Here is a 15,960-nt window from a genome sequence, read left to right on the forward strand (position 1 = left end):
GCATTTCTGTTAGCCTGTCCTCACTACTCTTCTTTTGTCCACTTTCTGCCATTATCTGTGTATTGTGATGAATGGAAATTTCTGAGATGTTCTGAATTTAATTACAAGTCACAGAGGATTCGGGGAGAGGTCAGGGAATCAGTTAATACCCCAGGTCCCTGTTTCACACACCTTGGTGTTATTGAATCCTAAGCAACACCCTTCTCTGCTGTATGCCTTCACCTCCCTAGTGACCCCCTTGTGTTTGCTTTACACATGTATTCCATTACCCACTTTGCCTTCTTCCTAGTGTTTTGGTTAGGTTGTAGGTCACTGACAAAATGCATGCATGCAAATGCCATAGTTAAATCCATTACTTTGTACGATAAATTTTAAAATGTGGCCTAGGATGTCATGGTTGTGTATCTTTAATCCCTGTACTTGGGAGGCAGAGGCAGGCAGATGCCTGAGAATTTGAGGCCAGCCTGGTCTATGAAGGGAGTTCCAGGGCATCCAAGGCAGCATAGTGAAACCCTGTCTCAAATAAAAAGAGATGTGGTCATAGCAATTAACTCTCCTCATACACAGTCCTCCTATCCCAATGATGATAAAACGTTAAGTATACTTGGCACTTATCCACATATAAGCTATACTTAATGTAAGTACTTTATCCTTTACCTAACCAATTTTTAATTTTTCCAAAGAAAAGACACACAAACATCTGACTAACAAACATATGGGTTTGAGGGGCAAGAAACTTGTATAATTGCTCCTTAGTGGTATCATACCTTATGGGTTTAGGAGGTACATGTGTGATTCTTACACTGATTTTCATGAACACTTTTAGAAAAACAGGAAAATATCTCCCAAATAACTTCTCATTCAGTCTAATATCCAACTTGCAAACTTTCTCTATAATCCACCTCAGCCTATTTTCCATCTCTCCAGCAGAGGGCAATAATAACACGTTTATTTAGTCAGTGTCTCCAGACTTAGTGATGACAACCACTATACAACTACGAATAGAAAATAGAAGTTCCCAAGCTTTGACCCACTTAGCATCCACAAATGTCTCCAAACCTTTGACCACTTCTTTGAGACTGTCTGAGCACTTTTAATTAACACAACCTCTGGAAGCTGATCACCCCTTAAAGCTTCTCCCAGAAACTCAGTCCTGTTTATATCAACAGCCCTAACTGAGGAAAATAAAAAGCCCAAGATCACCTTAAAAATCAATGTGTGGATTCATGACAGAAACTACAAAATTGATTCCAGGTCACCAATTGGAAACTCTCACTGGTTTTCTCTGGGCTTTGTGAGATCAGAGCCATTTGATTAGACTGGAATAGGTGGTGAGGGCCCTAGCAGAAAAGCTGCCAAATCTGGAGGAGACATATCTGGGACATCAGGTTTTCTTATTTTCAATTATAATTGTTCTTCGCTGGGGTTTATCATGAAAAAAATAAATCACACACACTGCTAAGTAGAACTTTTTATCAGTGTTGGTTAAACAAAGCTTAGCTGTGGGAAAACATGTGAGGAATACACTCAACCAGAAGCATGCAACACTGTAGAGGAAAAAAAAAACACTGAGAGATTTGAGACTTTTCCAAATTAAATACTACAAGAAAGTAAAATGACACCCATAATGAGCTAAGTGTTATGGTCCAAGAGAAGTCCCCAAGAAAGGCCAAGAGTCACATATGCCATTAAACAAAATCGTTTATTGTTTCCAACAGGTGGGGTGGCAAATAGCCACCCTGAAGGGAGGTCCCTAGCTCATTTTAAGCAGAGTTAGGAGAATTCCAGGGAGGAGAGATTAATCTGATGCTGCTGATTGGTGGAGGAAAGATTAGTTTGGGGGCTGATTGGTAAGAGGTTGTAGTGGTTAGGGGCCCATTAGTGGTGGGGGTGTCTAGTGTCTAGGGGCTTGTTGACAAGAGGGTAGGGAAAGCTGTCTTTAGCTAGCAGAAGTCGAATTTCTAGGGGCTCATTGATGAGAGGGTAGAAAAGCTCTTTTTAGCTAGGAGAAATCTAAGGGGCATCCTTTGAGCCAGCAGAAGGGCCTGGGGACCTGTTGAGCCAGCAGAAGAGCCTTCAGACCATCTGATGAGTTGGTAGTAGACAAAGAGGCACCTGTTGATTGGTTGCCCCTAAGTTCTGGTTTTCCTTAAAATTGCTTGCTCAACTCCAACCTGTTCTAGTGAACCAAGACTAAGGCCTGGTCCATATCAGGGCTTCTAGGGAGCCTGTTAGAGTCCTGGTTTGGCCACCCAGTCCTCTCATTGAGAACATCCTGGCCTACACCTTGCTTTTGGCCTATTTACTCCTCAGAAATCAGAGATGGCTCAAACATGCTTTTAAGAGAATGAACTTAGAAAAGAGAAGTTTGTAATCAGCAACAAAGATTAGACACCAAGTTTGCTGGTGCAAACTCTCAACTTGTTACTCAGTGTCATGGGTAAGAAAGAGGGGAGACTCCAAGTTCAAACTCAGCAACCTTTTCCACTTTGATGTTTTAGTTTAAAAGAAGCACCTTTTGATTCTTCCTTTTTTCTTTATTTCCTTTCTTTTCTCCTTATATCCCTCTTCCTCCTTTAATTCTTCTTTGTTGTCATCATTTCCATTTTGTAGTATGTGTGGTATGGAAGTATACTGGAATCCTGCTTTCTATCCACTTCTATCCTTTTTCATCTTTCTCTCCATAGTATTTATTGGATAAATTGTTCCCACCAAGTCTCCAGATCTCTGACTGTTTCTCAAGGAAAGAAGGTTGCTTTCACTGTCTTAGTTAGGTTTCAATTTCTGTGAAGGGACACCATGACAAAGAAAATGCTTATAAAGGAAAATTTTTAATTGGACCTAGCTTACAGTTTCAGAGATTCAGTCCATGATTGTCATGGCATGAAGCGTGACAGTATTCAGGCAGACTTGGTGCTAGAAAAGGAGCTGAGAGTTCTACATCTTGATCCACAGGCAGCAGATGAGAGTGACTATCATTTTAGGTCTAGCTTGAACATCTAAGACCTCAAAGCCCTTTTCCACAGTGACAGGCTTCCTCCAACAAGGCCACACCTCCTACTAGTGCCACTTCCTATGTGCCAAGCATTCAAATACATGAATCAATAGTGGTCATTCCTATTCAAACTACCACAATCACATACAGAGCCACATCAAGTGGCTTCCCTGATAACTTCCACTTGTATTAGCAGATGACAGAAATTCTAAGCTCCTAAATTATGTCACATCCAATCTGGCTTCTGTAATCACAGCTCATTTCCTTAGAGGTGAGTCTGGCATCTCTTATTCTCTCACAATCATCAGCACAGTGGCCAAAAATGCTGTGTCGTACTGCTTTTAACAGAAGAACATTGTCCCATTCACACAGTTCTACAAACTAGAACAAAAAGTTTTTTCAGCTTCTCAGGGCCCTGCTGTTTTCCCCTCTGAAGATGCTATATGGTCAAGAGTTTAAATGATATGGGAGAGAATCTTCCAATATTTCTGTAATGAAAACAGATCTTAGACCCTTATGCAACCATTCCCAGCAGGGAAGAAGAGAAAATATATAGATGGAGAACGTTGAGCAGAGTCCCAATCCTTTTGGAATCCTGTGCAGAGGAATGTTTGAAAGCTGTGATTCAGATTTCCTGAACTGGGCATTGCTGCTGAGGAGCAAGTTACTGGGCTTTTGAGAATACATTCAGGGCTTTAGGAAACCAAATTTTCACAAAAGTTTCCAATTTAGGGTGGGACAATAACTCTGCCACATTGTAGTCCTTCCTCAGAGACTGTTTCTCCAAGGGGAAGAAACTAAAGGAGAAAGCAGACTTCTCTATCATCTCTTCTGGGGGGTGGGAATTTTAATTATAATACTTTACTGAATTTTTGCAGAATATACAACACTTTGGTGCTGTGGAATAATGCTTTTGTACACTGGTTTAATAAAACGCTGATTGGACAGTAGCCAGACAGGAGGTATAGGCAGGATAAGCAGACAAGAAGAATTCTGGGAAGAGGAAGCCTGGGTTGGAGATGCCAGTATGCTGCCCAGGGAGCAGCATGTAATGGTACACAGGTAAAGCCACAGAACACATGGCAACATATAAATTAACGGAAATGGGCTATGTTTTAGTGTAAGAGCTAGTCAGTGGTAGGTCTGAGCTAATGGCTGAGCAGTTTTAATTAATAAAAGCTTCTGACTGATCATTTTATAAAAGGCTGCAGGACTGTGGGTGAGAGATTTGTCCCAACAGTGGGCCAGGCAGGACACAGAAAAAATTTCTGCTACACTTTGGGAGTGGGTGTGCTTAACAAACAAGAACTAATGTAAGAAAGTTTTAAAACTTTCAAATTATGACAAAGGGTCTTTATTCTACTATCAAAAGAACAGGTTGAGACATCATACAATATATCCTTAAATTTTAGAATATGGAGGTACACACATATTTACACATACTCACATACATAGGTCACAACCATGTTCCTCTGTACAATGATTCAATTGAAAAATTTTAAGCAATGCATGTTCAATACAATCCTTTCAGATTTGAAATCCTTACATCTTCCTGTAGTTTGTGATGTCAGTGTGCTTGCTTGACCATAAGCTTCAACAGTAGTAGCAGCAGCAGCAACAGCAATACCCAGGCATCCAGGTGGGCACTAATGAAACTTCTATACCCAGGAACCATATTATTTAAGTTAAATGAAATAGTCAACAAACTGCTATTGAAATATGGTTTGTCTTCAAATTGTATGATTTTGCCACAGTACTGTCAAATATAAGATCTAATCATATATATGCTTAGGGTGTTTCAAATATTAGGTATATTAACTGTATCCTTGGCTAATACTTTTTCCAATCTATATAGTTTTATCTGATGTAACTCAAATGTGTATTGAATATCTGCATCAGAAATAATACAATCTCTACTCCATTAACTTTTGCAACTGTGTTTAATTTATTGTCATCAATATTTCTTGCTTTCAAAATTAGATTTTTGATAAAATATAGGTCTCATGTAGCTCTGGATGGCCTTCATTTGCAGTGAATGGTGACCATGAACTTCTGGAAAACCTGCTTCCTCTTCCCAAGAGCTAGTTATAGGAGTGTAGTAGCACCAGGCCTATTCAATGCTAAGGCTGTAACCCAGGGATCATTTTTTCACAGTAGGCAAGTAGTCCGTGATTAAGCTGCATCTCAGCCCAATATTTTCTTACTGCTGAGTAGCTAAAATTGGATTGCATATGTATGTTTCCCTGCATATATTTATGTGTGAAAATCTACTCAGAATTCTTCCTAATGCTTTCATTCACAGAAAGAAATAATCCCAGGTTTGGTTCTTTTTTTTTCTGAGCAAATTACAATTTGACATAAATCATTGTTCCCTTATTTTTTGGCATCCTCTTGGACAAAGAACCAATCCTGTCCTCATTTTAACAATTTTCAGCATGGGGAGGCAATAATACAAACCAAACCAGTCAAGATCACCAGACTTTAGACTGCCACTTTTGACTGTTACCTTCCAAGGTAACACTAGGGAAAAGGTAACTTTCTATTTTCTGATTCCCTTGAGTTCCAAAAATTTCTCCAATCTTATGGTTGTGCCAAGTGATCACTAATTTGCATGTTCCCAGAGCACAGCCCACTGTCCTGAGAACTGCTTCATAGTCAAGTCACACCCTGTGCTGGAGTCAGCTTCTGTGAAAATGGGCTGGCACATTTCTTAGCCACAGTTAGTCAGTGAATGCAAGGTTAGGAACCATTGTTCATTCAAGGACATGAAGGATCATTTCTGATAGAAATTCATATTTCTTAAGGACAATAATTTATGTTAAGAAGGAGTATAAGTCAGGTGCAGTAATCTGAATCTTCACAGAAACATTGGGAATAGATATAATCTTAGCTGAATCCAGGAAGAGAGTACATGACTTTGTCTGTCCTTGATGGACATAGCTCTTGAGTAGCTGAGCTATCATAAATAAGTAAAACAATAGTATTTACCAAAAAGCATTTATTATCCCCAAGAGATCCTGTCCTTGCTTACAAACCATGTCTTTCAGTATTATTCAATTGCTCTTCTGGAAATCATTGTGAACAAGAACCTGCATGGTGAGTTGTGGGGCTCAGTCTCAATGGATACTTCTACAAAACACTCCCATAACAAAGGCTCATGGAACATTTTGGAAAGGGAGGTAGAAATATTGACAGAGTCATAGAACCAGCTTGTTTGCTGTGAGATTGTGTTTTCTAGTAAAAGCAGAAGCTATACCCAAAATCTCACCAATATGAGCACTCAAATATGAACTGAAACATAAGGACATGAATCAATATGTTAAACTCGATGGGTAAAGAACAGGAGGCTTCAGTTCTACAAAAGAACTACAGACAATTAACTAAGCTTGGAGCAGGCTATGTGCCAGGGAAGAGTGTACAATGGTTTGTCCATTGCAAAAATGTCAGCCCTGAAAACATATATACAAGTAACATACATTATCAACAAGATATATTAGGAATATATGTATGTGTATACATGTGCAAATATGCATGAAATAATAGTTCATGAAAAAAGGGTCATGAATTTAAAGGAGAATGGGAAGGAGTATTTGGGAGGATTTGGAAGGAAGAAAGGGAAGGGAGAAATGCTTTAACTGAAATTCAGTTTCACAAATAAGCAGTGAATGAAAAAATACCAGAAGAAGCTGCCTGACATCAATAACACTTTCAGCTACCTATGAAAGAATTTATAATCATTTATGTACTGTCTAGAACAGTACCATATCTGACATGATACAATGAGGGAAAATAACAAGGAAGTTCTTCATTAAATATGACAGAAATCAAAATAAGGTGTAACTCATAGACTAGTATTTTTCTTTGTTGCTCAGAGTGGAGCACATTTCCTACAAATAAACCTGTTCTGTCTTTCTGATCTGAGACATAAAAGGACTCCATGCCTGTAATAAGTCACTGACTTAACCAATCTTATGGCTGTGCCCAGTGATCACTAATTTGCATCTACCCAGAGCACAGCCCACTGTCCTGAGAACTGCTTCATAGTCAGGTCACACCCTGTACTGGAGTCAGCCTCACACAGGGCACAGCACAGACATGAGGGCCCCCACTCAGCTCCTGGGTTTTCTGCTGCTCTGGTTTACAGGTAATAAAGACAGAATTGGAAATTCATTCAGTTAAATGTGTTCAGTGCTACCTGGTCTCTGGGAAGGTCCCCATCTAACAGGATTAATTTTATGGAGATTTCTTTTCTATTTTCCAACCTCAGGAGCCAGATGTGACATCCAGATGACCCAGTCTCCATCCTCCCTGTCTACATCTCTGGGAGACAGTGTCACCATTACATGTCATGCAAGTGAGGACATTTATGGGTATTTAGCATGGTATCAGCAGAAACCAGGGAAACCTCCTAAGCTCCTGATCTATGGTGCTAACAGCTTGGCAGATGGGGTCCCATCAAGGTTCACTGGCAGTGGATCTGGCACACAGTATTCTTTCAAGATCAGTAGCCTGCAGCTTGAAGATTTTGTAACCTATTACTGTCAGCAGCATTACAGTACCCCTCCCACAGTGATTCAAGCCATGACATAAACCTCCCAAGGAAGCAGAAGTGAGAGCCAAGGCTGCCCCCATTGCAATTTCTGGTATCTCCAGCTGCTGACAGTGCTATTGTGTTTTTCTTTGCCCGAAGAATGTGAAGCCAATGTGAGTTTTTTATATAGGGATCAGACAAACTGTTCTATGTCCTTTTTTCTACCCTCTGAGTTCATTGCACCCATATATGCAAACCAATACACATTGCAGATGAATTCCTAAGCAGGAGTGCTGGGAGTCTAATTGGCGAGAAAGAGGAGGGTTTATATGAGCAAGAATTGTTGAAACCAAGGTTGGATAGAGCACAGGGACAAGTAGCCAAACGAATGGAAACACATGAACTATGAACCAGGGGCTGGGGGCCCCCCAACTGGATCAGGCCCTCTGAATAGTTAAGACAGTTGATTGGCTTGATCTGTTTGGGAAGCATCTAGGCAGTGGTACCAGGTCCTGGGCTCATTGCATGAGATAGCTGTTGAAACCTGGGACTTATACAGGGACGCTTGGCTCAATCTGGGAGGGGGGGGACTGGACTTGCCTGGACTGAGTCTATCAGGTCGGTCTCGGTCTTCTGGGGTGGCCTTAATCTGGAGGTGGTGGGAGTGGGGGGTGGGCTGGGGAAAAGGGGAGGGGGTGGGAGGGGGAGAACGGGGGAATCTGTGGCTGTTATGTGGAACTGAATGGTATTGTAAAATGAAAGAAAAAAAATAAAAAAAAAGAAAGAAACATGGATCCAAATATAGGGGTGAAAGCCTTAGAGATCAGGGAAATAGTGAGAGTCATCAGCTAATCTTAACTCACCATGCTATAACTTGCAAAGAGAGTTACTTCCTGTCTACCAGTGCATTTATTGCCTTGCTGTTCTGCCCTCTCATTGGCTCTTAGCCCAGCTACCTCACTTCCATGTCAGTGCCTGTCTGTACAGACCTTCAGGTCTCTATGGTTGGTACTGGGATTAAAGGCGTGTGTCACCACGCTTGGCTCTGTTCCCTAGTGTGACCTTGAACACACACAGAGACCCTGCCTGCCAAGTGATCGAATTAAGGGTGTGTGCTACCACTGCCTGACTTTTGTGTTAATGGCTTGCTAATTCCTCTGATGTCCAGGCAAACATTATTTATTAACATACAAATAAAATATCACTACATTTTAGCATAAATAAAATATCACCACAACACATAACACATAAAATAAAAATAAGTAAGTCTTAGTTATTTAACAATCCTAAATACCTAGTATTCTCACAAACTAGTACTGGGAACAGGTTATTCTCAGAACAAGAGCCCAATTTTCACTGAAAGTAAGTCTTCCTGAACAAAGGATCCTTAGACAGCTTGTCAGTTCTCACACTGTATGCATGAAAGAATGGAGACTTTCTTCTATGAAGTATTTATTTCTCTCCTTACTAGGAGAAGTGTCTTAGTTACTATTCTATTGATGTGACAAAACACCACAATGAAAAACAGTTTTTAAAAGGAAGCATTTAATTTGGGAGTTGACTATTCTGGAGGGTTGTTCCATGACCAACATGGTAGGAAACAGGCATCAGGCAGGAAGACATGGCCCTGGAATAGTAGCTACAAGCTTACACCTTTATCTGCAAGCAGGATGCATAGAGAGGAAGAAAGCTGACTGGCAATGGAACAATCAGGTCATCAAGGTGCATCCACACCACTTTCCAACAAAGCAATCAGGTAATTCCAACATATGACATCATCATAGCAGCCTCTAGCATGGCCAAATCTACCTAGAAAAAAATATAATCATTTTTTGTCAACCAATTCAGCCTACAACTGACTTTGTGCAGTTAACAGTGTCCTTAAAATAACACTTCATGGATATCTTCTTGCTTATTATCTCATGCATATCCATGATCTACCACACATATAGTTGCAATCAGATACATCGTGGGAAAAAAGATATATGCATTGAACAAAGCATATCAATTGAAACTGAATATCACACACATTAGACCTTACAGCAAACAACACCTCCTTCTTCTGGATGACAAACAGAAGCTCCAAGAATTACTTATTGAGGAAATTTCATGCAGGGAATGATAATCTATTGCAGTGTCTCTACTTCACTTTAACTCTGAATAAAATTGTTGATGCATTGTTTCAACATAGATCACAGTAAGATATTCCTCTAGTAAGAGAAAAGAGAATTACATCTTCATTTTGTATAATCCATCTATTCATTAAGTTCCCAAAGACTGCTATATAGTTAATGAAATTGCTATTTCAATCTGCTCTGTGATTCTATGAAGTTTCTCTTTTTACCAATCTGAATCTTGCTGACAATACCTCAAAGGATGCACATACATGTTATAAATATTCCCCTCATCATCAACATTCATATCATTCCATGACAGGAACTACAGTTGGCTTTTTATTGCCAATACTCAGAATCAACAATAGGCTGCCTGAGGAGGTCCAAAGACAGCATGGTTAGGCACTCTGTGCATTCAAAATAGGGAGCTCTGAGTTCAGAATAGCACCAGGGAATCCAAAGATTCTAGTAGAAATTTTCATGATACTAAAACCTTGCAAGTAAAATCACAGGTGTTACTTGGATTCCCATTGCATGTCTTGAAATGATTGCTACATGAATGTATATAGCGGCTTTTGTTTTCCTGTATAGATTACACCCCATGCTCACCTAGATAATTTTTTGTTGTTGTTGTTGTTTTGAGACAGGGTTTCTCTGTGTAGCTTTGTGCCTTTCCTGGAACTCACTTGGTAGCCCAGGCTGGCCTCGAACTCACAGAGATCTGCCTGGCTCTGCCTCTGGTTGCTGATATTAAAGGCATGCCCCACCACCACCTGGCTCACCCAGATAATTTAAGTGAAAAACTTCTCTTCTTAGAGAATCATTAGCGACATTATCATATTATAATATTATCATATTATGCTTTGTGGGTTGAGATTTAAGTATGCAAATCTATGTAAACATCAGTCTCCTAGGGCCTTTCCACCAAAACTTCTCAGTAATCTTCAAAACCTGATCACATGTGAGAGAAGCTGTCAGCAGGTGGGAGACCAGGAAGAACAATTGAAGCACTGTGTGAGGATATTATAGCTTTGTTGCCACTAATACTTTGCAGCATTTTCATGCACCAGGCTCTGATGGTGAAGGCCAAATTTATTTCAGAATCATTGCCAAAAAATCGCTGATGGGAACCCAAGATGGAATGCATCACAGATAAAATCTCTGGAACATTCCCTGAATTCTTCTGCTTTCAGCATAAGTAAATAATAGTATCCTGAATTGACTAACATGTGAAGATAACTGTGTCCTAGAGATACCAACAAGGAGGATGGAGATTGGGTCATCAGGATGTCACATCTAACTCTTTAGATTGTAAATGTAAGTGCAAGTACACACAAAAAAATAAAATTGTGATACAATTTTCCTCAAAGACCAAGCAGCAATGACCACTAGGATTGGATAAACCCAGATAAACATATTTTAGTGTTGCCCTCTGCTGGAGAGAAGTGTAATAGACCAAGTCAGAGCCTAGAGGACTAACTATAAGGATGATCAGTGTAAATGCTAGTGCATTTAGAAAAAAAAATATGGAAAGCCAAAGTTTTGAGTGTACCTCATTCTGTGTACTGAGAGAAAAATGAATAATCATGCAAATACAGTCAGAAACACTGTTGTCAAAACACAAACATTCATCCCAATTCTTGCTTTCAAGAAATAGGGAAAGATTGGCAAAAAGAAGGCTTATTAAACATAGATGCAAAAGTGTGGAAAGTGTGTGAATTCCTACAAATACATTCTGTGCCTATTCACAGATATTATTTCATACATTAGGGATACATCAAATAAAATCATGTAGTGTGGAATATTCTTTAACACTGTGAATATATGCCACTGTGATTGTTTTTATTAGAAAGCTGAATAAACAATTGCTGGACAGTAGAAGTCAGGCATAACTGGCAGACAAAGAGATAGAGCAAAGTAGAAGAGGAAGAGTCTTGGAAGTCACAAAAAGATGCAGAGGAAGCAGGTAATAAACTTGTTGTACTAAGAAAAGGTACCAATGTACATGGCAAAGTGTAGATAAAAATATGGGTTGATTTAACATGTAAGAGTTAGTAACAAGACTGAACTATCAGTCAAGCATTTATAATAATTAATCATAAAACTTTGTGTGGTTATTTGGGAACTGGTTGGTGGGACAGAAATGTCCACATAAAAAAAGCATTCAAATATAGGGCTGGAATTTCCACATAAGACCCAACAAAGCTTGAGAAAAAGATTTCAAGTGCACAAAAATGGAGTCAAAAATAGATTTCCTGAATAGATACCTGTCTTTTATCAGGTTGGCTACCATGCTAGCAATAAGCAGAGGCTCAGGTCCTTAAAAAAATGGTAGCTTCCTTGGCTAGGTGCTAGCAGCAAACCCAGCCTGGCTCTGTTAAAATGCCCTGCTACTGAACACTTAAATGGGTTTTTTTTATTATTTTATTTTACAATACTATTCAGTTCTACATAACAGCCACAGATTCCCTTGTTCACCCCTTCTTGCCCCCCTCACTTCCCCCAGCCCATCCCCCATTCCCACCACCTCCAGATTAAGGCCACCCCCGAGGACTGAGATCGACCTGATAGACTCAGTCCAGGCAGGTCCAGTCCCCTCCTCCCAGATTGAGTCAAGCATCCCTGTATAAGCCCCAGGTTTCAAACAGCTATCTCATGCAGCGAGCCCAGGACCTGGTACCACTGCCTAGATGCCTCCCAAACAGATCAAGCCAATCAACTGTCTCACCTATTCAGAGGGCCTGATCCAGTTGAGGGCCCCTCAGTCTTTGGTTCATAGTTCATGTGTTTCCATTCGTTTGGCTATTTGTCCCTGTGCTTTATCCAACCGTGGTTTCAACAATTCTCGCTCATATAAACCCTCCTCTTTCTCACTAATTAGACTCCCAGCGCTCCACCCGGGGCCTATCCGTGGATGTCTGCATCCAGATTCCTCAGTACTTGGATGGGGTTTCTGGCACAACTATTAGGGTGTTTGGCCATCCCATCACCAGAGTAGGTCAGTCCTGGCTGTCTCTCAGCCCTTGCCAGAAGTCTTTTGTGGGGGTATCTTTGTGGATTTCTGTGGGCCTCTTTAGCACTTTGTTTCTTCCTTTTCTCGTGTAGTCTTCATTTACCATGGTCTCCTATTACTTGTTCTCCCTCTCTGTTCTTGATCCAGGTAGGATCTCCTGCTCTCTTTCCCTCAACCCTCGCCATTCATTGCTCCCACTCATGTCCAGGCTGTTCATGTAGATTTCATCCATTTCTCCGTCATTGGGTGATCCCCGTGTCTTTCTTGGGGTCCTGTTTTCCAGGTAGCCTCACTGGTGATGTGAGTAGCATTCCAGTCATCCTTGTTCCACATCTAGTATCCTCCTATGAGTAAGTACATACCATATTTGTCTTTCTGAATCTGGGTTACCTCACTCAGGATGATTTTTTCTAGATCCATCCATTTGCCTGCAAACCTCATGATGTCATTGTTTTTCTCTGCTGAGTAGTATTCCATTGTGTATTTGTGCCACAATTATTTATCCATTCTTCAGTTGAAGGGAATCTAGGTTGTTTCCAGGTTTGGGCTATTACAAACAATGCTGATATAAACATAGCTGAGCAAGTGCTCTTGTGGTATGATTGAGCATTTCTTGGGTATATGCCCAAGAGTGGTATAGCTGGATCTTGGGGGAGATTGATTCTCAATTTTCTAAGAAAGCGCCATATTGATTTCCAAAATGGTTGTACAAGCTTGCATTCCCACCAGCAGTGGAGGAGTTCCCTGAGTTCCACATCCTCTCCAGCATAAAGTGTCCTCAGTGTTTTTGATCTTAGCCATTCTGACAGGCTTAAGGTGGTATCTCAGAGTTGTTTTGATTTGCATTTCCCTGATGATTAGGGATGTTGAGCAATTCCTTAAATGTCTTTCAGCCATTTGAGTTTCCTCTGTTGAGAATTCTGTTTAGTTCTAAAGCCCATTTCTCAATTGGACTGTTGGTCATTTTGATGTCTAATTTCTTGAGTTCCTTATATATTCTGGATATCAGTCCTCTGTCAGATGTGGGGTTGGTGAAGATCTTTTGCCATTCTGTAGGCTGTTGATTTTCCTTGTTGACTGTATTCTTTGCTCTACAAAAGCTTTAAATGGGGTTTATAAGCAGCAAGAGGCAAGCTGCTTGGTGGCAGAGTGGACCCAACATCTTCCCAGAGCTGGGGCAGTAATGTGACTCCTACCAATATTGTGACTCCTACCAATATCTCCACCATAAAGCTAGGTTCTTAAGGTAGCAAGTGGGTAGGAGCTGGCTGCTAATGCCACTCACTAAGGCATGCACTAAGCTGAGCCTGCTAGTGACTAACATAGCAGGTTATGTTTCATCTCATGTGATAAAAGAACAATACAGATGCTCAGTAAAGACAGATCCAGATGGAAGAAAACCACTAGACAGATTGAAGTGTGTTTCAAAATATACAGAGGAGTGGGAGAGAAAAAAAATAAAATAAAAACAGTTTAAAAATAACAAAGAAAAATCCTTAAAAAGGAATATATATATGTATATATGCATATATATATATATATATATATATATATATATATGCTAAGAAGAGATGGAAAATACACAGGGAGTTTTGATCCTGTATGGTATTGTGTTGTCTTTCAATTTTTTGGCTTCTACAAGACACTGAATTATGAAAGCTGCTATGTTAAACTAGCCTATATATTTTAAAAATATCTTGACTTCAAATTGGAAGCCAAAGCATGTATTGCTCTGTTGACGAAGTTATAGTTTTATTTCCTCAGTAAATGAGAATCTATGGATGCAATCCAGGTTGATATAGATCAGGTTTATTCAAGGAAGAATCCCTGAAAATCCCGAATATAGACATAAATAAATAAACTAGAAAAACTTCAAAACATATAATGTATATTTTGCCTGCTCAAACATAAAACAAAAAAATTATCTTTAGCTTACTTCTGTACAACATACATTCTATATTCATATTAATACAGAAATGTATGTTACCTTTAAAAGTTTTTGTTTCTTCAGAACAAGGAGCCTAGACACCAATGAAAATAGATGACCCAGGTGATCTAACATCTTGAAGTGCCCGTTACAGTCTCCTTAGAATTCTTAATCTAAAATAACTTCAAGGTTGCTGGTTGATATGGTCTAACCTTACAAACTACTCCAGTGAAGACTTAACAATTATACTGACTTTTACAAGGTTCACCCAAAGATACTAGTGCACATAGAAAGCAGGATGTAGTCTGGATAATGACACCTATGTTCCAAAGAGATGGGGAATGGGTGGATTTTGGTTATTCAATGCATTATGAAGGTCTGTCATTGTTTAGGGGGACTGGTAGCAAGTTGTTTTTGGTCAAAGTAAAACAGAAATGTAAACAAAAGAGTTAAATTCGAAGATCTTTTTCTAAAAGAAAAAAGATGGATATGATATAGAAACGATGAGCTAATAGGGTACATTACTGAATCTACTTTATTCCAAAAAAACAACTATTAATCTCAAAATAATTTACATTGTTACAGATTGTGGTTTATTGATACAAATTTAAAGGTAATTTTGATATACATTATGTATGTTTCTAATTCTCTTTGGGGTATTGTGCTTATGGGACTCATTTAAAATGTAATATATAATTTAAAAATACAAGTTAGACTTTAGGAATCTGAGACTATTGCATCTTATTACTGTCAATAGTATTCTAACTTGCCTTCTAGAATTCATAATATAAATCATTCAGGGTCAGCAGATACAGAGGCTGAAATGTCACATCTGTTTCTCTCATCATCTTTACCATCTAATAATATTTTCTGGTACTGACAGGCTTTTAAGCTCTCTAGGAAACTTGGATGGGAAAGTTGAGTAAAGGTCCTCTATCAGAAATTGTCTTTATTCTCCCTTAGCCCCAGTAGTGCAGATATGTATTGGTGAAATTATTTTGGCCACTCCACGTAGTTAAAAGGATATTTATTTAATGGCGTAACTCACAAATTAAGTAATAGGTAGGTCGCAGGGTATGGGGAAGGTGTATTGCAGTCCAGCGGTGTTCTCTGGAGCTCTGCACAGTCCACCTTCACAGTTCAGCGTCCCAGCACAGAGAGAGCACACCAAGAGAGCGCTGGCCCATCCAGCTCTTGGGTCTCCAGGTTCCTCCCCTGGCCCCGCCTGGTAGATGTGACAGTTGCCAGAGTCTCAATGGGGGTTGGAACTTCCAGATCCAAGCTGGAATGGCTACCCACTACATCTCCCCCTTTTTGTCTAAATAAGAAGGTTCTAAACTAATACAAGACTATATACAAAGGAATGGTTATCAAATATTG

General features: G+C 39.7%; 1 gene segment (V, D, J or C); it reads left to right on the forward strand.

Moving 5' to 3' along the window:
• Positions 1 to 6,981: 6,981 nt before the first annotated feature.
• On the forward strand, positions 6,982 to 7,585 carry LOC114689295. The segment is given in 2 exon segments: positions 6,982 to 7,139; positions 7,263 to 7,585. Coding segments are annotated over 2 exon segments (372 nt in total).
• Positions 7,586 to 15,960: the final 8,375 nt, after the last annotated feature.

The sequence above is a fragment of the Peromyscus leucopus genome, chromosome 3 (assembly GCF_004664715.2).
Source record: "Peromyscus leucopus breed LL Stock chromosome 3, UCI_PerLeu_2.1, whole genome shotgun sequence".
In the NCBI taxonomy this organism is placed as follows: Eukaryota; Metazoa; Chordata; class Mammalia; order Rodentia; family Cricetidae; genus Peromyscus; species Peromyscus leucopus.